The sequence below is a fragment of the Lichenostomus cassidix genome, chromosome 1, assembly GCF_008360975.1.
Source record: "Lichenostomus cassidix isolate B80296 chromosome 1, HeHo_3.0, whole genome shotgun sequence".
Taxonomy (NCBI): Eukaryota; Metazoa; Chordata; class Aves; order Passeriformes; family Meliphagidae; genus Lichenostomus; species Lichenostomus cassidix.
The window spans coordinates 71,126,611-71,151,386 of NC_139479.1; the positions used below are offsets into that span (position 1 = coordinate 71,126,611).

At 42.7% G+C, this 24,776-nt stretch overlaps 1 protein-coding gene across 1 annotated transcript in view; it reads left to right on the forward strand.

Moving 5' to 3' along the window:
* Positions 1 to 654: 654 nt before the first annotated feature.
* The window catches only part of LATS2 (large tumor suppressor kinase 2), a 47,333-nt gene continuing 23,211 nt past the window's right edge, over positions 655 to 24,776 (forward strand). The window contains exons 1-2 of the mRNA XM_085063115.1: positions 655 to 868; positions 4,976 to 5,550. Of these exons, the coding sequence (XP_084919241.1) occupies positions 5,212 to 5,550 (339 nt within the window). The 5' untranslated portion in view covers positions 655 to 868; positions 4,976 to 5,211. The remainder of the gene's footprint in view (positions 869 to 4,975; positions 5,551 to 24,776) is intronic.

The following is a 24,776-nucleotide window of genomic DNA, read 5'->3' on the forward strand; positions in this document are numbered from 1 at the left end:
TTAAAAACAAGTAACCCCCTCAAAAGAATCCAAGCAAATCAGAAACCAAAAGGAAACCCCAAGTAGGCATTGACAGTGCTGCCACTTTGTGTGCCTGGTTAGTCCAGCATGGAATGAATACTGGTAGGAATAAAGGTTATCAGCTCAGACCTTTCAGTTTCAGTGACTTTGGAGCATGGCAGGATAGGAAGAGCACTTCAAAGGCACATATCTTGCCCAGAGAAGCTGTGGAGCCTCATGCCTGGAGGTGTCCAAGGCCAGGTTGGATGGGGCTCTGAGCAGCCTGGTTCGCTGGAAGGTGCCCTCCATGGGTTGGAACTAGATGGTCTTTAAGGTCCTTCCAACCCAAGCCATTCCATGATTCTACCCCAACCCTTTTCGCCTCAACAAGTGGAGGCAGTGCAACTCCCTCACCTCCTCAGCCACCCCTGTCCCGCCGGAACCCAGCAAGGAGCTGCTGTGCCACGGGGTGGTTTTGCGAGGGGAAGCAGTGTGACCGCCTGCCAAGCTGCGGCCGGGCGCCCCGAGGGGCGGGCGGGCGGAGGGCAGGCGACCCCGGCGCGGCGGTGCCCTGAGGGAGCGCCAGCCCCGCCGGCCCTTCCCGCCCTGGAAGCCCCTCCCCCCGCTGGAATGCGCCGGGAGGGGAGTGGGATGACGCGGGCGCCGCGGGTCACGTGGAGCGAATGGAATGCCAACAATGTAGCGAATGTCCCGACTGCGCCCCGCACTCGGCGCCCGGGACGGCCAGCAGGGAAGATGGTGAGCGGCCCGCGCCGCCGCGGCCGCCGCCGCCGCTGAGCCGCGCCGTGCCGTGCCGTGCCGTGCCGAGCCCCGCAGGGAGAGCGGCGGCGCCGGGCGCCCCGGGGAGGTGAGCGGAGCGGGCGCGGCGGGCGCGGGCTCCCCCTCAGCGCCGGGTGGGAGCGCTCCCCATCCCCCAGAACTGCTCTGCGCCGAAGGGAAAGTCCTGTGGAGAAGCGGGGGGTGCGGGTGAGCGGAGGTGGGTCGGTCCTCGAAGCGGGAATGAGCGTCCCGTGCGAGCGTCCGCTCCCGGGGCAGCCCGGGCGCCCTGCCCGCTCCTCCGACATTTTCCGGACGCTCGTGTGACAGCCCGGCTCAGCCCCGGCGGAGCGGGGAGAGGGTCCGCCTGTCCGCGGCCTCTGCCCCAGCAGGCCGGAGCTGCTAATAAATGGCCGGAGTTTATTTTGGGAGCTGTCTGCCCACGAAGGCAGCGGGGGAGAAGGGGCTGCCGGCGGCACGGGGGCGGCAGGCGAGCCGCCGGGGCAGAGGCTGCCGGGCGGGTGTCCCCGGGAGCGAGGGCCCCGGGGGCCGGGCGGGGACGTGCAGAGCCCCCGGGGTCCCGGCCGGCTGCGGCGGGGGCCCGCTGTTCCCAGTCAGCTGAAGGTCACTGCCAAAAGCCAGCGGCTCGCCACCCTCTCTGCTGCCTCGTGAGCGGCGTGCGTGTTGAAATAGCCCTTTCCCCGGGAGAGGCACTCGCGCGAGTGACGCAGAAAGGGCTCACTCGGGGTGTCCGCGCTTTGCGGTCAGTCGCTGCCGGGCTGCTGTGCGTGGGGAAGGTGAGCTGTTCGCCACAGCCCTGCGCTGGGCCAGTGCTTGCGGCTGGCAGTGCGACACGGGCACAGCGTCACTTTCGGACAGTTCTGTTAGCAAGAGGAAGGAGAGCAGCAATCGTTTTAGGGGAAATCCCCTTTCGACTTTTCCTCAATTCCACAACGTGCCCATTTGTAAAGAGAAGCACGGTTTGTATAGTAATGAAATTCTTGAAGTGCTTCCCCCCCATCATAGACCTCCAATACGAAGTGAACAGTCCCCGCTTCCTTGAACTTATATTCCAAAAAAACCCCAAAGTGATACCTCTAGACTGAGAGAGGGAGGGCACTTGTAGCAGTTTCTTAAAACTTCACTCCTTCCTACTGAAATGACTGCAAGTTCAGCTCGCTCCGGTGCCTCCACAGCTACAGGGAAACAGCTCGCCAGCTCAGGCGAGCTTTAGTTTCTTGCTGTGTCCCAGCTCTACAGAGCCTCTTAGCAGCCTGTTGGTGAATGCAGAAACAGGAAAGTGAATAAATAGATGGTACTACTGGGACAATAGACATCAGCATATAATTTCAGTGTTGTTCGTTGGTTGATTGTTGCCAGAGCAGCTATTGGTATTTCTCAAATTAAACAAAAGAATTAGGTACTCAAATATTGTTTAACTTGATGTAATTAAAGTAATGCTGCACTTACTTGGAATGTCATATCTTCAGGATAATGGAAAAGCTTCTAATTAGTACAGAACATATAACAGTTTTGAAAAGATCTTAGGACTGTTTAGTCAGAATGGCTAACAACTCAAAAATAATTTCTCCTGATGGCAGGAAGGCTATTGATACAGTCATGCTGTAGACAGGGTGCGGATTGGAAGGATTTGAAGTTATCCAAATCCGGAGGTACAGTTAGAAATGCTTAGAATGAGACACACTGCATATCTTTTAAAGCATACAACCCTTTTATTTTTTTGCTAAAAATGCAAATTACAGGAAGATTTTTAAAAGGCAGCAGCTTGTTTTTCTTTGTAAATCATCTGTAGTATTTAGTGTTCCAGGTTTTTTGCTTATGTATTTAGTTAAAGGAAAAAAAACTCAGCAAGATACGAAACAAGTTTGCAGTTAGCTCCAATACTTACTGTTGGTTGCTGCTCTTATTCATACTGTCTAAACGAGCAACATTTCTTTCTGGTTTAAGCAGTATTGTAAATGTAAGCTGAGGAAGTTGCCAGCTGGCTTGACCCAGCATTATTAGACTCGAGCTTAGACTAAAGGTCACAGCAGTTCTTTATGTGAAGCATGTGTGTAAGTGGGAAAGCAGTCTTTTGCTGCAAAAAGGTGGGGAGCATGAAAGCTTTCCCAGCATGTCCCAGGCCTGAGGATTGGCACAGGGACTGAAAAGGAAGAACACCCCAGATGCCTAAACCCAGCCATATGGTGCCTGCTGCTGTCAGGAAAAGAAAGACAATTATAGACCAATTAATTGCTCTATATCTTCTAAGCACTAGCTAGTTATAATGTAATATGAAGAAGGCTGCAGTCCTATTGTGTTTATTTTTTACCAAGTCTGTGTATTATCTTTTGCTATATTCTGTTCAAGTAAAAAAAAAAAAATCTGCAGTTGCTTTGTCTTCATTTGGGATAATGAAAGCTTGGTCTTCTACTGACCAATAGCTGATTTATGGAAGTGTCAAAATCTGGATGAACAGCTTTAGCACTTCCCTTAAAAGCATTGGCACGTGTCACTCACTCCTCTAAGAGTTGGTGTTGCTGGATATTCATAGAGAGCACAGACGAACTCAAGATCTCAGACACATTATAGGTATTTTTTAGTTAAGGGAGCATTTAAATCTTAACAAAAAATGTTGGCATGGGCTAATTCCAAGTGATTAATCTGTGCTCCTGCGTTTCAGACTGGTGAATTATCATAGAAGAGTCAGGGGTCAGACTGCACTGTTGCATTTCAGAGCTTGTTTGTAGAGGAGAGCTTGAAGCAGACTCTGTGGATGAGGAGGTGGTGGTGGGCTTCAGAGGTGAATGTGCCCAGATTCTGTTGGGCTTCACAGTAGGAAGCTGTTTGCTTGGCAGTGAGAAGTGATGGTAAATGTATGGAAATGGTTGTTTTGTTGGGAAATGATACAGCTATCACAATAAAATGAGTTTTTTGTATGAGCATGTGAAAATACAAAACAATACTTCCCGGAGAAACTCTTTTCATTGATAAACATGCTATGATCAAGAGTGAAGCACCCTGAAAAAAAAATCCATTTGACTTCTGAGTGCTGGAGAGAAACGTGCTGTGTGTTACCATCCTCTGTATTTGCGATTTGGAAACAACTGAACAGAATTCTTCCCTTACCAGCACAGTGGCTGAAGCATCATTCAGATGTCACTTTGCAAGTGCCAATGGCAGCAGAAGAAGCCAACTTGCATAACCAGCATCAATAGCTACATTGCATTTCTGATAAGGCTGGTTTTTTAATCCTGTTTCAAATGCACCATTATTTCATGTTTCTGTTACAGTGATGCATAAAGATTTAGCTAAGGTAGGATTCTTCTTGTAACTTCATGCTGCATGTAGACCACAAGTTGTACAGTAGCACAGCTATGCTGCATAGATGTTCTCTGCTGCACGTCCGAAGAGGTGCATAAAGCTGTGTCAAAGTCTTTTTTTTTCTGTGTTGGGATACTGTATGATCTTGTTCTTCATCTTCTGCTCTTACTGTTTGGCTCCATTTTCCCCTTTTTTCCCTTTCTTCTCTATAAGGCACAGCTAATGAAATATCATATATGCTGTCCTCTATTTTTCCCCCTTCCTCCTTCCAGTTTTTGTGAGAGTTGTTACCTTCAGGCTTTGCAAAGTTATTCATGTGGAAAGGAAAAATATCTTGTCTTTCTGTTACTCACTTTGTTATTGAAATACTAGAAGTTGCTATGGTTAGAGTCATCAATATTTCCATTATAAATCTTTTTCATAAGCTTCTGAAACTGTGCTCAGCTAGTGTAAAACAAACAAAATCTTAAGTGGGGGAAAAACATTTCATGAGCATACTCTTCCCTAATTATGAAATAGGATAGGCTTGTCCAGACTTTGGTTATGCAATTGGGTAGGAAACTTGCCACAGTTAGGTACTGTAAAATTCTTACATTAGTTTTTCTAAACCTTAGTTTTTTGGGGTTTTATTTTAATTTACTTTGAAAATTAAACTTAAAAGAAAAATGAATTATTTATTAGTTATTTTGAGGAAGCCATCTAGAATCCTGTTACTGAAAATAGATAAAGTGAAAATCGTTAAAGGGTATCCAGCTGTGACAGCTTAAGAGGTTAAACTGATTAATTTGCACTTGATGAATTGTCATGCTGTCCCTTCAGAGGCATTTAAAATATCAACTTAATTGAATGTACTTTTTATTTTCTTTTGTTTCAGACACTCTCAGTCTGCAAAATGGTGATTCCACAGATGTTCATTTTCTGTAGGAAATGTGAAGATTGTGAGCTGAAGTAAAACACTGGCAGAAATCTCTTGAGAATTTTGCCTTTTCTTTTTCTCTTTGAAGGATTATGTTTACAAGAAACTGATACCATCAAGTGACACTTTTCAAAATAATTTAAAAGAAACAAAGAATAAAGCTGTATTTATGCTCAGAGAAAACTGGATTAACAATGAGGCCAAAGACTTTTCCTGCTACAACGTATTCTGGAAACAGCAGACAAAGGTTACAAGAGATTCGAGAAGGTTTAAAGCAGCCATCCAAATCTTCAGGTCAGGGACTACCGATTGGAGCAGGCAGTGAGACTTCTCTGGACCCTAAGATTTTAATAGGGAAGGATGCTGCAAGGCAACAGCAGATGAGACAAACGCCCAAGTTTGGACCATATCAGAAAGCTCTGCGAGAAATCAGGTATTCTTTGCTGCCCTTTGCTAATGAGTCGAGCACTACAGCAGCCGTGGAAGTCAACAGGCAGATGCTCCAGGAACTGGTGAATGCAGGTTGTGATCAGGTACGTGTGAGGTGGGAGGGGGATTGTCACTGCTGTCAAAACAAGTTCATACTCTGGACTGAAGAAATTATTTCTGTCAAAATCATAGAAATGCAGTGATTCTTCTGGCAGTCGTGTTGCTGTATGAGCAACAGAGTAGATGGACTTACTGGGGACAGATGTGCCTAGTGTGGGGCTCATTTATGTTAAAGATAGTCATGGTGACTTGTGGGATTCTTCTGTGATTTCTCCAGTTGATATATAGCTTGTCTTTTTTAAAATCTTTTTTTTTCTTCTGGTTTTTTTTGTTTCTTCATTTTCCCTGCAATACTTAATAAGAAGCCTTAGCTGTGAATAATAGGGTGGAATTTCATCTAGCACATCTAAGCCCAGTTCACTGTCAAGAGCAACTAAGTAAGAAATGATAGACACAATATATGGTATTTGAAGGAGCTCATTTCCTGTTGGCCAGAAGCAGAAGGGCTTGGAGGGATGTTCAGCTGACAGCAGTGATTCTGTCCACACCTTTTCTTCCTCTCTTCCTCTGCTTCTGTTAAAAGGTGGTAGTGCTACTCAGATGAGAGACTTGATGTAGAGATGCTTTTGTTTTTGTCATCCTGGGATTGATGCTAGAATGTATTCTTAATTCAAAGACCATTCACTTGGTGCAGAACACAGTCTTTTTGTGTTGAGCTGCATTCACCTTACTTGGGCTTCCAGTGTTGGTATCAACTTTTGCCTCTGTCCAGGAATCGTTCAAAATTTTGCTTTTTGGAGAAGTGCTGATTTGGGTTCAGATTCTGAGTGTTGTAGGAGCAGTTTTGTCCCATGCGATTGAATAGCAATTGTTGACAAGCTGAAACATTTCCATTTATAGTCTTGATACAAACTGGAGAGATTTAAAACTGAAGTGCTTTCAGTGGCATCTCCTTGATTTCAAAACTTAGCCCCCATTCACTCGTGGCAGAGTGTGAGTCTCTTGACTCTCCTAGACTCTCTTCTTATTCTGTATAACAAAACAATCATCAAGCATTATTAGAAACAGTATAACAGTATGCATTTCCCTGGAGCTATATAAATATTAATTAGTGCTGCTCATATGCCAAAGAGTTTATGCTATACAAGATAATCAGAGCTAGAGTAGATTGCATATCTAATAAGAAGTGCTGCAGTACATCTAAATGCTTCCTAGTGCAGTGAACCAAGGTGCTGTACTGAATTATTTAACTGGAGGAACCAAGGATTTTCTCTGATCTGTAGTATGCTGTGAAAACAGTGTTTTTTAGAACTCTACCCTCTAAATTTCCCTGGCTGCTTAGGATGGGAACACTGCCTGTGCACGTGAGCCAGGGTTAAATGAGCACAGCTGGATTCTGGATTGGAAGTGCACATTTGGTAGGTTACATGGACAAATTGTTCACACATAGAACTTGGCTTGTTGGACTGAAATCTTGGAAAGTACTTTGAGCACACTACAGCACAGCAATGTTAAGCCAATGTGTTAAACAGAAACACCTGAACACCTGTTAAAATGCCTTGGTGTTCAAGGCAGTGTAATGAACTATATGTGTAAATTTTTTTATAAATTCAGCTATTTTGACTTCAGCGTTCATACAACAGTATTGCTTCTTCTAGAGCATTGAGGCTAGTTCTGACTCTGATGTGGAGATTTTTGTTACCTCCTTAAATTTTGGTCACATTTTTGGTTGGGCTTTTTTTTGCCCCTCCTCATTGGCCATGATCCTTCCATCCTCCCATTTGTCATTTCTCCCTAGCTGTGACTCCTTGCCTGGCAATGGGGCCTGTCCCTTAGGGGTGTTTGGCACTCACACCTAGGCTTAACCAGGATCACATTTCGCTTGAGTCCAGACAGGGGTTTCAAGACTGGAATCCTGTGAATAAAAATGCTGAGCTTCCTAATGTGAGTCCAGACCATATGAAGATGTTCTGTCCCGAAGGTTTGTGAATGAGTGGAGCTTCTTTAGATGATGTGAATGGTATTTGACCTTGGGGATGGCATGGTGTAGAGTGACAGACCTGATTACCACCTCTAGATTCTTCCTTTCCCCCTGGTGCCTAAGCTGTTCTGAATCCAGTGCTGAACTGTTTCATACCATGATGTATAGTAAATCAGCAATCCCAAGGTCACAAACAAGCTGTCCCTGTTTGTGAATCAAAGCCTTTAAATGCCTACCACGTGGACAATCTTCTGTAGTCCTGTAGGCAGCTAACAGATCTCTGATTTAACAGAGAAGTGAAGGCAGCTTCAGTTTCTTTGGGGATGTTTTTATTTACCTCTGAACCCAACGCTGTGTGAGGTTGGTAAATGGGCATTGAAGCCCACACCCAACATTTCCCTTTCAAATGCCAGGAGCAGCCGTTTCGAGGTTCAGGATTTCAGTCCATGAGTAGTTAATGGTCTACTTGAGCCTTCCCCTAGAGCAAGCCTGCAGAACACAAAATCTTACCCCTCCTGATCCTGCTTCATGGTAGACAAATCAGCTGTTCAGCAGCTGCAAGCATCCTGAAGCATCTGGCAATATGTCACAAGAAGCTCTAATTGTAAGCATTCTAGGAAGCTGTGGAAATGGAATAGATGGCTATAACACTCAGTCTGATCTTATGGGAACTCTGTTTTCCAGTTGGATTTGGGCTGATGCTTTTTGGTGTTCTAGATGGAGCACTGAAAAGCAACACTAACCTTGTGGGTAGTCTGTTGTGGTGGAAACCCTGCAAGGATCAGGATTCTTCTTCAGTTTGTTAGCACACAATAAGGATTTTCGGAAGGGTGAAGGGAAGCAATGACAATTGAAAAGAAAAAGAATTTTAGAGGCTAGGGAAAGGATGCTTCTGTTTAATACTCTCACTGGCTCCACTCATCTATCATATCTGTAGCATGGATAGATTTTAACAACAACCATTTCACATCCTACAAGAGATGTTGCTTATTGGTGTTTGTAGCTCCCTGTTCTGTCTAAGTGAGTCTTAAGTTTTGAGATGAAATTGAAATTGGTTTTATTAAATAAAAAGGAATAATAACATTTTATTAGTTTTCTCTTCCTCTGTGAAAGACCCACACAGCCAGGAAGTTCATTATAAGCCATTTGGTAAACAACAAATATATGAAATGCACTGTAATTCATGAAGTAAATATTAAATTCTTGTGCGTTTCAGTTACAGTCATCATAGGTATTACATGTGAAAACTGACTTTTTTTTTGATTGGTTAGGAAGTTGCCAGTGTTCTTTCAAATTACTTGTTCTCTTTCAGAAAGATTTATTTTTCACCCATTAGGTAGTTTATGATTTTATAGCTAAATCTATAGATCCTCTTACAGATCCTCTAAATGTAATGAGGACTTCACTACTGACCTCAAAGAAGCCAGGATTGCATCTTTTTTATTTCTTTTTTTTCTTTTTTTTTTTTTTTAAGAGATAGAAAACAAAGTAACACATATTTAGTCATTGTTTTTCTAAAACAAGTGGAGTAACTTGCATGTTGTTTGGTTAAGTCATCTTTTCAACAGTAATTTAGTGAGTTTCAATCAAAAATAATTAGTGCAGCATAAATAGTTTTGAAACTCATAGAACATGACTGCAAAAGACCAGACCTTTTTCCTTGTAAAAGCTTGAAGCCAAAAGCACTCCTAATATGCCATTCTTTAGTAAATAAAAGTCCTCGGACTTGGAAGTGTAACTTGCAGTCACTGCAGGGGGATGAGAGCGTGGAGCATCCATCCTGTGGGCTGGGAAACCACTGGAATCACCTGGGGCAACTGGGTGGCGTTTGGGGTGTGGTGGTAAATGCAGCTGCTGTTGTGGATTGAATTTTTCTAATGAATAGATGCAATTGAGCGTATGATCAGTGGCATTCCAACAACCTGAATGGGCTGCACTGTACTTACTGTACTTCCTTGGAGCATAAACAGCCACTGACATTGTAATTTAGAGTGGGCTGCAGCAGTTCTAGATGGGCTGTGGAACGTTACACACTTGTCACTTTTGTGGGGTTTTTTTTTCTTCCCCTCAAGCAAACTTTCCTTTGAGCAAAGGGTGCCTTTTTTTGGGTGAAGATTTCTAGACATGGTTTGTTTGTGCATCTATTTTTAAGAAAAAGTTATGTTTTAGGATTTTTCACAGGCTACTTACTGCCAGTAACATACTATATGCTGTACAACGATGAATATGTGAAGTGGGGAAGTTCTTATGCTTCATTTTCTCCAGAGGCTTTTGTAAATATCTGTACTAAAACATGTCCCCTGCCCATGCCAATATCAGAATATTTTGAAGGGGAAGATCTGTCCATTGAATACTAACTGTAGTAACTGTATTGTCTTTCAAGGAAGTGGAATGGTGTCTGTGGAATGGTGTAATGTGTGTAAGAATATCAAGTCAACTACCTTGTCATCAGTGTTATGCTGAATTTCTGAGATTCAGTTTGTAACGTTGGGGTGGGATTTTTGGTTGCTTTTTTAAAATTTTAATTCCTCCTTCTTGTATTCCAGGATTCTTTAGATCTGTTCATCACCTTATTTTTATTGAACCCATTTTGCAAAGGTTCTATCCTGATTTGGGAATGCTGCTTGGTTTCAGGTTTTGAGAATGGGGAATAATGTATTTATCTCGATTTGAACAAATATTTCCACTTCTTTAAGTGAGGGAAATTCTGTTTTGCCAAATAGAGCTTGGGCAAAAAGTCCTTTTTGCATTTTGTATGTAGAGCTAGTATTCTGTTTTTCGTGTTCTGTATAGGTCATGCTTGTCCACCTCTGATCCATGTGTCATCTAGCAGTGAATTACTGAGCAGTATGACTTTCCATTATATTGTTGGAGTGATCAGAGGAAGCAGATACAGTGCAGTTTTGTTTTGATGGGACTTGCTGAAGCTTTGCTGTGGTAAAGTATCTGTTGTGATGTATTTGTTAAAAGTCTAAAAAGGCAGCTTGCCTTCAAGGTGAAGGACAGCAAAGTTTGTAATAGCAAATAGGGGAATGTCATAAGATTGGCCTGTCCTGTAACAAAATTTTGTGTTTGCTTGAGTAAATTTTACCTCTGTGTTAGGAGTTCTGCGTGCCCAGCCATTTACCAAAACCTCCAGGGTTAACATCTTAGTCATCCTCTGGCTGTTTTCAGTCCAGATTGTTTGGTTAATGAAAGATGGCTGAAGAATGAGCTGTTATGAGATTGCCTGGGTTATTCTGTGGGAAATGCGTTAAAGGTGAGGATCAGAGAATATTTTGAATTGGAAGGAATCTGCAGGGCTCATCAAATCCAACACTGAAGTGAATTGGCCCATACAGGGATCTCACCTGTGCCCTTGGCGTTGTTAGCACCGTGCTCTGACCAGCTGAGTTAATGTGGTGCAAGTCTCTACAAGCTGTGCTGCTTGTAGAAGTATTTTGGGTTACAGGGAGGAAAAAAGGGAATTTCAAATGAGGGCACTCACTGCTGAATGCAGGAGAAAGGTTTTATTTTAGTAACTGAAATAGATCTGATAATTCAGGCCAGGAGTCTCTTGGGTGTTCCTTTTGCATCCATCATTTGCAGGTAAGTTGTTCACTCTGCCTTCTCTTTACTAGATGTGTTGAGAGTTTGTTTCATAACCTTTTCCTATACTTTTTTCTTTCTAACCTCCCTTTTTGGTTTCAACCTTTCTGGGAGGTTTCCAGTATAATGCAGTGTTCTTCCATCAAAGCATGTAACGGAATGTGTTTTCCCACTAATATGCCTGAGGTTAGCAACTTAAGTCATTTCAGTTCTTAGTTGCTTCAGAAAATAAGTGAGTCATAGTTTTCCAGGGGCTGAAAGCAAGAGGTGAAGATGGCTCTTCAGCTGATACCTGCTGACAGTTCTCTCTCCTAAGCCCTTTCTCTTGTCTCCAGTCTTCCTATGTTTCTGTCACTTCTTGATGATACTGGCTTAGTGAATGTACATAGATTCTCTGTGTCATGGCACGACTCCCACAGTGTATTTGAGAAGGTGCTCTTGGTCTTGTTCTGTGTGAGCATGGCTTGGAATATGCTTGTCCTGCAGAAGGAAGAAAAGTATTTTCCTTTGAGTTTTTGGGGTAGTGGAAATATTTATTAACAGTAGTAAATGCTTGAATGTTCTCCTTTTCATGACAAGATGTGGCATCTTGGCAGCTGGGCGGTAATGTGGCACTGAACAAGAGTGTTTTAAATTCTGTCCTTAATTCTTCTTAGTCTTTTTTCTTCTTTGTCAAACTAGAGAGTAAATTACATCTTAGTAGTGGAATTGTGTTTGAATTGACAGGGCAGGAATCAGATTTTATACTTCAGCTGTAGATAAGTGTGAATCTCGAGTTATCTTAAACTTTCCTATTCCTCATATCACATAAACATTCTAGAAGCCTGGGAGTTAATATAAAAATATAAAATTGTATCTTGTTGTAGCAAGGTATACGATTAACTTGCACTGGATACATAAATTGCATTTACTAAAATTTAATTTCCAGTAGGATTTTGAGCTATGCATTTTTTTTTTAGGGAGAAAGGAAATAACTTCTTCACAGTCACTAAAAAATCTGCATAAGCATTTACTTCAGTCTCTGAAAAAGCCCTTGTGACCAAAAGTGAAGATTGTCATTATTATAACAGGAAGCTGATATCACAATAGTAATTGGGTGTAACTGTTCCTTTTGTAATTTTCATGTTATTCTCAGCCTAAATCTCTGCTGTTCTTTCAGCTTGTATCTGAGAGGAACCAATGTCATTTTATACTGAGACTGAAAAATAGCATCTCTGAATTGGGAGGGGGATGTGGGGTGTTTTTTGGTTGTCTATGGGGGCTTTTTCTTTCTTAAAAAAATTGACACACTTTAACTTAGATTTCAGTAGAAGGACTGGATATGCAACACTTTGCATGCTACAGTCTTTAGGGGTAGGTCAACATGTGTGTTTAAAACTCATTTATTTCAACCTAGGAATATTTTTCTGGTAGTTGTTAAACTAATTAAAAGCTTATGTTAAAGCTGCTAATTGAATACCAGTAGAATGCAAATAAAAATTCATGGCTACTCATGCAAAATGCAGGTAATGTGCCATACTTCTGTGAAGTAATTTTTTTGTTTATTGATTTTCTTTTTCCTAAAGCATCGGCAAATATACTTAAAATAACTTACATTCAGTTTTCCTCAGTTTTTTCTTGCTGTACCCCCATCTCAAGCAGACCACAGCTTGTTGGTGCTCCCATGAGCCCAGCATTCAAATTCTGCTCAGCAGCTGTTTGTGGTGGCGACTCCTATAGAGTGTCAATGTCCCATGTGTGTTGTCCATGTGTCCCCCTAGTCTTCTATTAATCAGGTTTCAGTACTTACACTCTTTGCTCCTTGGGTACTGCCCGTGCCCGTGTCTTGCAAATGCTTGTATGCAGTCTGTCTGAAGTAGATGAGGAGAGACGTAAAAGAGCCTTTCAAATCTTTTTTCTTGGTGGTGCCAGCTGCTGTTTTTCTCATGTCCATTAATTCCCCACTATTGCCCTGAACCACTCTTGAGAAACAGCTGGTTAGACCCAGGTTTTCCTTTCTTTGACCTAGGAAAGAATTCTGACTGGACTGTGAGCTGCCTCGCTATGAATATAGCTACTCTAGAGTAGATGTTCCACAGTCATGTACTGCTGGAACAAATGGCAGTTGTAAAATGAAGGAGGGACAGACATATGATCTGTTTGCTTAAAGCTACAAAGGTTTGTGTTAACTTGGGCTTTATACTTAGGTAGGTTATGTGTATGGCGTGTGAAATACATCTAACTTTTTTCACTCTTTCTGCTTATGTTCATAACCAAATTGTGAGTGTAGCTTAGATCTGATATTTTATGTTGCTTGGAGCTGAGGCTTGGAGTGGCAAATGCTGGTCCTCATTTCTAAGTTTTTATCATTCCCTAGTTTTTGGGGAAAAAATAAATTTTACAGCATCTCTGATTACCAAATTAGAGGCTGAAGTTGCTGTGGCATTGTGGTCTGTAGTGTTGCCCTGGCAGTAGCAGTCTTATACTGTCCAGGCTTGAGAGGGATCCCTATTTCCCATCTCCAGAAGATGCTTTAATATAAGCCTGATGAAGGTCATGTAGTCAAAATCCTGCTGTCTGCCTGCTCTACATCTGCTGCAGGTCACCCAAGATACTGTTGCTGATAGAAATATTTTTGGCTTTATGTTACTTGGCAGCTTCTGTTGAGGTGGCTCTGTCAGCTCTGATCTTGATGGGGTTTCCCAGCTATGGCTGCAGCCCAGCAGAACTGGTTTGTTTCCAATGGTCTTGTCCATGATTGTCTATCTGGGCTGTCACGGGCAGTTCACAAGAAACTCCTGAGTTACAAACTGACATGTAGAAATTAAGTTTCATCCAAGAGATGCATGTGTGCATATATGTATTGTCATGACTACAGCATCTGCATGGTACCAGCTGTTTGTGAAGAGCTTAATCCATAGGATTTGGTACTGCATTGAAGATTTCTTTTTCAGTCTAAGGAAACAAAATTCTAATGTTCTGCTTCCCTGCAGTGTGAGGGATGGATTTTGCCTGATGAGAAACTTGTGCTCTTCATTTTGAGTGAATCAAAGTAATTAAAAATATTTCTCCAGGGAGGCAAAGGATGAAGAGAACAAGAGAGGATATGAAAATACTTTTAAAAAATTATTTGTAGGTCAGTTAATTTTCAGAAAGCTGAAGCCAAAGAACACTGTGTACCCTTAACTTTGTGAATCAGGTAACAACCATGGCAAGGACAGTCTGTGAAAATAACTCTATTCTGTGCTGCTGCTTTGTCTTTAATTGTTACCAGTGTATGTGTGTGTGCGCGAAACTGTTACTGCAACACACACAGTCTCCCTATGCCCTTAGAGAAATACAAACACAGTGTAAATGGGAAAATGGTGAGATTCAAATGTATACTGCTTGAAGGACCAAGCATTTTACAGCTGTTTTCTATAATCCTCCATTATCCTCCTTTTCTACATCCTTCATTACTCTAATGCAAGATTTGTAAATGACTCATTTAATCCAAAGCATGCAAAGATGCAGGGTCTTACACCTCACATGCATAAAATGCTAGAAAGAAGACTGCTGCTACTGGGTGATAATAATACTTAAGTTTCTGCCCTTTAAAGATACTGACTTTAGAAGGACAACTAGCAGTGTAAAATTACTTCTGTAAAAGTCTTTATATGGCTGCGTTTGGATTTTATCCACCATTTTTGTATCTGTTGGATGGGGGTTATTTCAAAACAAAAGAAAATGTCAGCAGAGAGTCAGAGATCACTGTTGCTGATCTGCATCTCCATTCCCTCCGTGTTTGTTTTGTTCTCCCACTGCATCAGCTCTTATCTTCTGGGCTATTCGAGTCTATAACTTCCTTTCTTTACCTGCTGTCCTATTGCATTGCTTTTTCTGCTCCATTGGTGTGAATGACTAATATTCAACACCTCCTACAGGCCTTTCTTTATGTGCCTCTGAATACCCTAAATGAGTTGATTTTTTTTTTTATAATTGCAAATTATTAAGGAAGAACTCCTTTATAGACTTCAGTCTTTCATCTAAAAGAATTTGATGTGACATCTTAAAGAATTATAGATGCAGCTGTAATGTGACTTTTCCAGCACACCCCATATGTTTGCATTTCTGCATCTTTTTTCTATTTAGTGTCAGGGCTCCATAGGCTGTGCTTAAAGTAGCCACCTGTCCCATTCCTGCTTTTCTTCCAGCATTGCCACAGTTGCTATATTCATTCCACCATCCTGCCAGACGTCAGCCTGAGAAAGATGCATAAGATCCAACTCAATCAATGTAACTGGAACCTTGGAAATACTAATTTGTGTGGCGTATTCTTGTTTATAAAAAAGAAATGCTGGTTGTACCAATTAAAAAGTTGTGGCCAAAAGACAGAAACCTTCGAATAAAGATGACTTCACTCCATATTGGGCTATTTTTGTCCAGGTTCCAAATGAGTGCTCCAAACTATATGCATTCCACCTTGCTGGAGCCTGTTTTTTCTGGTTGTCCAGCACAATTTGATTCTATTTCAGATGATCCCTGTTTTTTAGATGATCCTCCAGTTGCCCATGTGATCTGTGCTGCCCAGACATGGTAGCAACTTGCTGCCTGTGTGGATTTTTTGTTTTTCTTCCAGGTGCTTCAGCAATTGTTATGCTGGAAACTCACCTCTGTCTCTGTCCTGTGATAATTTCTTGCATGTTGGCCATCCCTCCTGTTTAGAAAATGTTTTTATTATGTTCTTTAGTGCAAGCACTGAGTCCATGGAGTGCTTTCTGGAAGGTGTTTTATGATGAACCTGTGAAACGTGGTGTTGTGGTCACGAAAATAGTGGAGAGAAGATGTTGATGCAGTGTTCAGCAGTGCAAATTGAAGACCTAGGGCCAAGGAGTCTCCAGGTGGGCAGAAGTCATCAGTGTCTGCCAGGACATGTGGTGAGCCAGCTCCCCATACTGCAGGAGGACCTCACGGGGAAGTGCCAGCAAATTCGAAAGCAAACCACAAGAATTTTCATTTGCGTTGGTGTGCCTCCCCCCCACCCCTCATCTCTCTGTTTGCTGAGAAGTGAACCTTCAGGGCTCTTAACCACATGAAAGTAACTAGAAAAAGTATTTTTCAGTAGTACTTTGGTGCTGGAAAACCATTTGCTACAGATTTTTCCAGGAACTTCCCTGTGAAGCATTAGAAACTGGTGGAGGTTGAGAACTTGCTGTTGCAGGCCCTGCTCCTCGCTCGGCAGAAATGGTTGCTCAGATTTGCTGCCAGGGAGAATCTGTTGCCCCCTGAGCCTGGAACACCACTGCTCAGGAGGGAGAGTCTGAGACACAGCTCTGGTTTGGAGGCCAAGCTGCCTTCTCCCAGCTTCCTGGGAAGATTAGTGTGTCCTGCTATGCATTCAGCACCTCCAGGAGTGCTGTTCTGGGTAAAAAAAATCCATGCTTAACAGGATTCCTTGGTTTTTTGCAAAGAACCGTTTTCTTCCTCTTGCTTTGTGCAGGAGGATTTGTGCTCCCAAGCTCCCCACTGTGTAGTGGAGTATGAACTCAGTCTTCACCCTGCCCTGCACAGGCCAAAATGCAACAGCTGTAGCATCAGCACAGCATCTACATTTAACTGAGGGAGGCCAATTGTCCTAGTTTCTGCCGTGCATAAAACTTCCTTCTCTTCCTCTCTCCCATTAACCTAGGGAAGTAGGACTGTTGTCCGGCATTAGACAAAACCCTAGTCAAACTAGCAGAGTCCTCCTTGCACACAAACTGTTGAGCCCGTGAATTTGAGGAAACTCTTGCCACTAGACCAGAGATGTAGTTTGTTTTGCCACATTCACATAGTAGTTCTGTGGTTTCCCAGTCTGGGAAGAGGCTTTTTTTCTTTTTTTCTTTTTTTTTTTTGGTAGACTTGCAGCTCATGGCAGCTAAGGGATAGAGTAGGTATTGCTATTGATGTTTAAACTCTGACAGGAGAGTGATATCTGACGATGATGACAAATGGGAAGTGTAACAAGGATGAAGTGGGAGTGTGAGCAGAGAGGGTGATGTTTGGCATTTACTTGTGGGAGAGGGCAGTTGGTTCTCAATGGTGGTAGAGCTGAATTCAGCCATTAGTAGCACACTGGTTAACTGGAGTGTCTGCCTTGAAGTGATCACGCTCAGGTGTTGGGAAAACCCTTTTCTTTCAGTTTGCAGGATGAAGAAGCAGCAGCCTGAGCCTGAACTGCTCCCTGCACACCAGAGAGAGCAGTGTGGGGTTCCCACCAGTGTTCCCCCAATGTGTGCCTGCTGCTGGGTCTAGCTGGCTGTCGCTGCAGAGGTGCTTTCCCCACCTTCCCAGCTTACTGAATTTAAGAGCTCCAGGTTACCTGGCATTCCTCCTCCCCACCCTCTTCAGTTTTTTGTTTGCTTGCTGTCTAAAGTCATGTTTAACCCCTCATTCTGCCCACATGCTCTGTTCTCGAGGTCTAATTACTTTTTGTACTTTCAGGTAACACCCTCCTCTCTTCTAAACACCTGGCTTCTGTGCTTGTTGCAATGGCCCTTCTTGCTTTTGAGAAAATAAAGGATAGGCTTTTCATGTAAAAATAGCTTTATTATTTCCATATGCAAGGAGAAATCAGGGTAGGCATGTTTCCAGGTCAGACTGGAGATGGGGTTGGATAGTGAAACTCGCTGTTCCAAAAATGGGCTGGAGCCGGCAACAGTTCTTGGTCTGCTGAGCAAAGCTAACTGGCTTGGTGGGATCCCTTTTTTGGGTGCACATGCATCGTGCTGGTATTCTGCTATGGAGAGGAGTCAAGCATTGTCATAATGAGCGTTTTACTCTGTTAAGTTCTTATGTTTGTTTTATAGTTTCCTCATAATCAGGTTTTTTTGCTAATTGTAGGGCATAAAAGGTTACAAAGGAAAGTTTCTTAGGGCATAGTCTATACTGCAAGTGTTTAGAGTATCTGAGTAGAAGACATTTGCAGGAGCAGTCTTGTGTTGTTCCAAGATTGTGCTCAGTTGGATGCTGAGTAAATAAACAGTAAATGTGCACATTTTAGGTAATGTTGCTCTATGCTTGTTTTAGACAGTTCAGCTGTACTTTGGATTTGTTGTCTATGGTAGCCTTCCTGTGAATCTTATTGCCATGTATTTCCAGATTTATATGAACGTGATGTGGATCTTTTTCATCTTTGTATTTTGCTAGTTCGTATTTTTACTTCCTTCAGGCATATTTTAGAGGTCTCTTTAAGGCTTTTAAAACGAGTCAGCTTGAATTTTCCCTTTGGCTTCACAAAAGTCACTACAGAAGTAAAAAAAAGCACAGAAGGGGCATTACAGGCAGCATTAAAAATGTTCCTTCAAAACAGAAAAGCAGATTTAACATGAATTAAAAACTCAGCTCTGTTTCAGAGTTGCAAAAGCTCTTTTATTCACCAGAGAACTGTTAAAGCTAGTAATTTTTGGCATAGTATTGGTCAGGGAAGCGTGACAAAGTGCAGTGGAATGCACTGAGCTGCGATCCAGCTTGTAGTGGTATATGACTTCTAGTGTGTGGAGCATTGCAGGAAGTGCTGCAGGGGGATGGGGGGGCCTTTTAATTTCATCACCTACTGAGTAACAGTGTCCTCCTTCCTCAGAGCCCACCTGCAACAACATCAGGTCCCTTGGTTGCTTGGGTCAGAGGACAAAAAGCGAGCAGCCTGCACAGTGTGAGTTTCTGTTAGAACCCTCCTGTTGTCTGAGCACTGCTGGGCAGAATGCAGTGAGATGAGAAGGCTGGGAAGAGCAGTGTGTTTGGGATTTCAGATCAACTGTGCATATATCTAGACTGGGATCATATCCCCGGCCCCACCATGCTAGAATATGAAGGCTATTGAGCTGAAATTCTGCCCTCACTGGAATCAGCTGTAAAATTCCTAGTGATTTTATCAGGCTAGCATTTTGCTGCCTATTTGAGCAATCAGAGTTCTCCTGTTCCACCAGCACACACATGTGCTAAGTCCATTTACGTAGACTTAGGGTTTGGCACAGATTTTGGCCATAAATGGAGGTATGTTCAAATCTCTTTAATATTGGTAGCTTGGATTTCAGATTGCATGGACGACTGAATAACCAGTTTTAATAACCAGTCAAGATAATCCTATAACTAGTAGCATAGCTGCTATTTTCCCTCTTTCTTCTCTGAGTCGTGATGTCACTGTCCACGGAATTTTCCAAGCATTTGTAATGACATTGTAAAAAAATATGTTCGTATCTCTCCCGGCAGAACAAGATCTTTGGTCTATGACCTGCACATTAGAAACTGATAAAACCTCGGTGTGACATGGGTAGTGTTACCACCATAAATTGCTAACAAGAGTTTTACTGTTCACTTTGGGTTTCACATTTGTATTGCAGTGATAATCAAATAAAAAGCCACCATTGCACACTGACATTGGAGTAAAGCTGTATGGTGCAACATCATTGCAAAACATGAGGTCTCTACTCAGAAGACATTACAACCTGGATTGATTTTTCTAGGGTAGAGATGTAAGAAGGAAGGCTGCAGTGCAGAAAAGATGAAAGGATAATGATATTGTGTGGTTTTATTGTTTGCATAGAGATCTCTATCATTCTTACTGTCTGCTTGTTTAACGTTCTACAAGAGGAGACCTTGAGGTTGTATTGAAAACATGGCTAAATGTTCAGGGCAGAAATAAATGAGTAGTCAGCTGGTGGGATGTCCCAGTCCATATGCTTCAGGTTGAAAATAATGCAAAGTCACTTGGCAGAGAGATTGCTTAGATGTGAGCATTGTAATGCTCATTGAAAGCTCTTTTGGCTTTTAGCACATAGATCCTATTTAAAATTTAGGCTGTCAGATTATTACAGTTTAGGGTACTTCTGCTCTAGATTCCTGGCTCTGCCCTTTTGCAGAGAAAAACTGCAAGTTGAAAACTGGCTATGAAAATTGATACACAAGAATCATTATAGTCACTCAAGTAATGGGCTACATATGGAACTACTGTGGCTATATTACTGTTTTCTTTTGCAAGGCAGTACTTTGGATAGTTCCAACATCTCAGCTATTGCATGTTCTGAAACATAAATCTTACACATCTCATTTTTGGAAAAAACACGCCCAACATCATGTTTTCACACACAGTTTTGTATGTGTGTATATAGATGTATGCACATACTTCTGAGCTTGCCTGTCATTAGCCTCTGTGCTTAGTCTCTGAAGGTGGTGGCAGACACTGGAGAGCTTGATTCAAAGTAATCAACCATAATGTCAGCAATTTTAAATGCTGATGGGTGCCTTGGAGAAAAGGAATAGACAGTTACAATGAGTGTTGGAGGAAGCAAATGTTGGCCTTGGAAGCTCTGCTTGAACACGGCTATTCAGGAGTCACTGTATGTGTGATTCTGCATCTCACAGCACTCTCCAAGGCAGTGTGCACAGAGCTGAAAGCCCAAGTAAGATGCACACACAGTGGAAGTGAGGAAAACCATTCCTCTGGAGCTATGGAAACTACTCCAAGATGACCTCTCAGTGTAGACTAAACCTGATCATCAAAATACCAGGGACCATCTCCATGTATCATCACCATGGAGGCTTAGCTTTATTTTGGGCTTGGCATGCTTGAAGAATACAAGCACAGATCTTCCCATGAACCTGCAGTGTGGTATGATGCAGGGTCATATTTAACAGTACTTGGCAGCATGCACACAGGTTAGCAATCAGTAGGAGTACTGTCTCCACCCAATTCTCTTAGGGCAGGTTTAGGAAGTTGAAACTTGATTGCCTAACCAGGCATGTGTCCTTACCTTTAGCAGCTTTGTCAAACAGGTGCAGAGAAAATGTATTTTTTTTTTACTTCATGCAGAAATCAAGAAGTTCACCTGTGCACTACTGCACATTGTTGAATCTTAGTTTCTGGAACTCAGCCTTATGAATCCTCCCTTCCATGCCATGTAGTGTTGTTCTTTTTATTGCTAGTATTACTTCATTAAAGCACGAGCCAGGTTTCATTCTGCTTCTGAAATATTCAAGAAGAATATTGCTCAGTGTGATTTTGCTGTAGACCTCAATTTTAAGAATATGTTTCCTCAAGGAAAAAGTGTGATCACTTATCTCTTATTGGTTTCATAATATTTTGCACCCTTAAAAATCTTAGAAGAAAGATTGTTGTCTTTAAATAGTATTCATGCAACTGAGCATGGGCTGTAATAATAATAATGATGATGATAAGAATTACAGAATCACAGAATGGGTCAGGTTGGAAGGAACCACAGTGGGTCATCTGGTTCAACCTCCCTGCTCAAGCAGGACCATCCTAGAGCACATGGCACAGGGTTGTGTCCAGATGGTTCTTGAAAGTCTCCAGTGAGGGAGGCTCCACACCCTCTATGGTCAATCTTTTCCAGGGCTCAGTCACCTGTACAATAACGAACTTCTTCCTTATGTCCAGATGGAACTTCTGTGTATCAGTTTCTGCCTGTTGCCTCTTGTCCTATTGCTTGGCACCACTGAGAAGAGCCTGGATCGATCCTCTTTACACCCTCCCCTTACATACTTGTATACATTGAGGTTCCCTCTTCTTGAGGCTGAAGAGGTCCAGCTCCCTCAGTCTCCACTCAGGAGAGATGCCTCAGGACCTTTATCATCTTTGTAGCTCTTTGCAGGATCTGCTCCAGGAGCTCCATGTCTCTGTTGTACTGAGGAGCCCAGAACTGGACACAGCACTCCAGATGTGCCTCACCGGGGCTGAGCAGAGGAGCAGGATCTCCTCCCTCAACCTGCTGGCAATGGTCTTCCTAGTGCATCCCAGGATCCCACTGGCCTTCTTGGCCACAAGGACACTGCTGCCTCATGGACAGCTTGTTGTCCACCAGGACCCCCAGGTCCTTCTCCACAGAGCTGCTTTCCAGCAGGTCAGCCCCAGCCTGTGCTGGTGCCTGGGATTATTCCTCCCCAGGTGCAGAACTCTGCATTTGCCTTTGCTGAATTTCAGATAGTTCCTCTCGCCCATCTCTCCAACCTGTCCAGGCCTTTCTGAAGGGCTGCACAGACCTCGGGGGTATTGGCCATTCCTGCCAGCTTTGTGTCATCAGTGAACATTTACCCAAATGATACTGAGCCAAGTATTGAGCTTATTAGTAATGGCGAAGCATGAAAAACAATTGCCAGTTCTCCTATCAAATGATATGGCTTGAAAGCATTGGAAAATAAGAGTCTCCTAGAAGTTTGAGTAAAGACTTGAAGGAGAGAGGTGAGGAATACTGATCCACTGCCAGCATTACTGGGAACTACTAAGCAAATGTCAACACTAAGTGACTCATTGAAGAGAACATATCTGTTTGAACCTCCTCAAACTTGCTTCTCAGGCTTCAGTTGTAAAGGAAGGATGAGTAGAATCATGTCCTCTGCTCTGCTTTCCTCCCTCTCCTTTGTTTCGGTTTAATCAAGTTCAGACTTCTCTAGAGTTCAAAATACTGTATTTTCATAAGAAATACAGTTGTTGTGGAATAGGTCCAATATATTCTAGAGTGTTAGAGGGTTTTTATTGGCTTGATACAGTGAGATTTCTTTTTTCCCTTCTCCTGTGGTTTAAAATTACTCCTCTAACATGTTGATTTATAGCCTGTCATGTAAGACTGTTTCCCCTTGGCTATATCTTTTTAAATGATCAAATGTATTTCTGAAAAATGTCCTGGTTTTGCCTTGAAATATTAGGCGATAACTGCACAAGTAAGAGAGGGCTTGTTAAACTTAGTATGATACCAACATACAAAATACGGCAATTGAAAGCTTTCTTAAGGTAGTATAGAGGCAAAAAAAGAAAAACCTTATGGTCTGAGATATCCCAAGCATATTCCATTCACCTGGGAAGTTTGTAGGCTGATACGAAGGAAGTAGAGGAGACTCCTGGGCTGGAACTCGAGGAGAGCAGCTTTTGTTGTTGCTGCCAGAGCTGCCCATCTTCCCTCCTGTTCCTCCCCAGTTCGTTCTTGCAAGCTGTGCCAGCATGGTGTTTGTGGAGCTGAGCAGTGACTGATCTGGGAGATGATCCAGGTTAAAAATAACTTTTTGGGATGATGGGATGGACATGGGCACAATTAAGGGGTACGGCAGGGAGGCACAGAAAACAGCAGAGAAGTCGACAGTGGTGGCAGCTGCCTTGGCTGTCAACCACCATCGGAGGAAATGCCGAGAGAAAGCTCAGCCTTGCACTCACATGCTCTCCTCCTTCCAGCTGTGCTCCAGAGAGGGCCATCTGTTCACTGCTGTCTCGTCTTACTCCTCCTCTCACCGAGGTCTTACTGCCCCAGCTGAGCTGCTGCTGGAGTTAACCCTAGCTGTCTTGGGGCAAGATGCTTCAACAGCTAAATCACAGGTCTGTGCTAACCCAGCTGTCTCTGGTGGCAAGTGGACAACAGTGTGGTCAGGAAAGAAGGAAGCAGGCAATACCTTTGGCACAGGGAGAAGTGACAGGCAGCCAGGGACAAGACAGAAATAGTTTTCTGCCAGCACACTTGCAGCTGGAAGATATATGTTATGAATGCTGAAAGTATTGATGTGGTCATTTTCTATATTGCTGTGCTGATTTCACTGATGACTTGTGACAGGTTTGTGAGATGATACTAATGTTAAGGGGATGGCATTGAGGAGAATCTTCCCAGAGGATTTATCTTCTTACAGCAACCTGAAATACATCTCGCAGCTTTTGCATGTAAATGGAGTGGAGAAAGAAAGATGCTTCTTCAGTACTGTGTGTCTTGACTACTAAAGTGTGCCACTTGGCTGGTAGCCATCAGAAACAACATTGAGGTGAACTGAGTAAAGATACTGTTAAGGAAAAAAGTTTAACAAAGGGCAGTTTCAGAGATAATGTGAAAACCTAGAAAGAAATAGTTTCATACTTTCAAAGTATACTTTTGAAAATAATTACACAATAAAAGCAAAGCTGGATGACATAGTTCTTTCAGTTCCTTTCCATTCTGTTCAATACTATCTGATATTTATTCCCTGCTCTTCTGTGATGAGTTGGACTTGGACTCCTGCTTACTGTGTTCCTCTAGGATACTAATTAAAGTGTGTGTTACCAACTGGCTTCAGTTTGTTTTTCATTTATTTATTTACTTATTTTTACACTTCTGTGTTCTACATGGAGCACAGTAAAGGCGCAGTCGAGTGAAGCATTATCACGGAGCAGAAGCAGTCTTTTCTTCATGCTTCTTGTCAGTTTTGTGGACCTCAGTGGGCATTTCTCCCTCCCCCCGGTAGCTTCTGATCTGAAGAAGATGCAGCTGCTCTCTTGAGGGAATTGTTTACCTCTCTGTGGAATCTTGTCCTGGTCAGCTATGTGCTAAGAATGTGAATAATTTTGCTGCGGCTGCTTTACATGTAAAAAGCCTGACCTTAAGAAATTGTATCCAGCTGAGGTTTATTTCTTTCTCTTTTTCTTTTTTTTTGCCTCTAGGACTGGTAGATTTGAGAGTTTTATCTTGCAACTGCAGAAAGCTGCAGTAGCTTTGAGTCATATAAAGCATTTAGTACAAAGAGATATTTTTGTAGCCTTGAAAATCATCAAATGCCACTCAGTGCTGTTTAGCAATTCTTGCTTTTGGACCTGTAGTTATATGTGTGTATTTGATAGAGTTCATGAAACTAAGTTAAGCTCTGCATGGAGACTTCTGGAAAACATCTAATGAGATCCCTAGTGCTGCAGTGTGTGAGTATATTGCATTACAAGATTGAGCATATTGATTTTAAAAC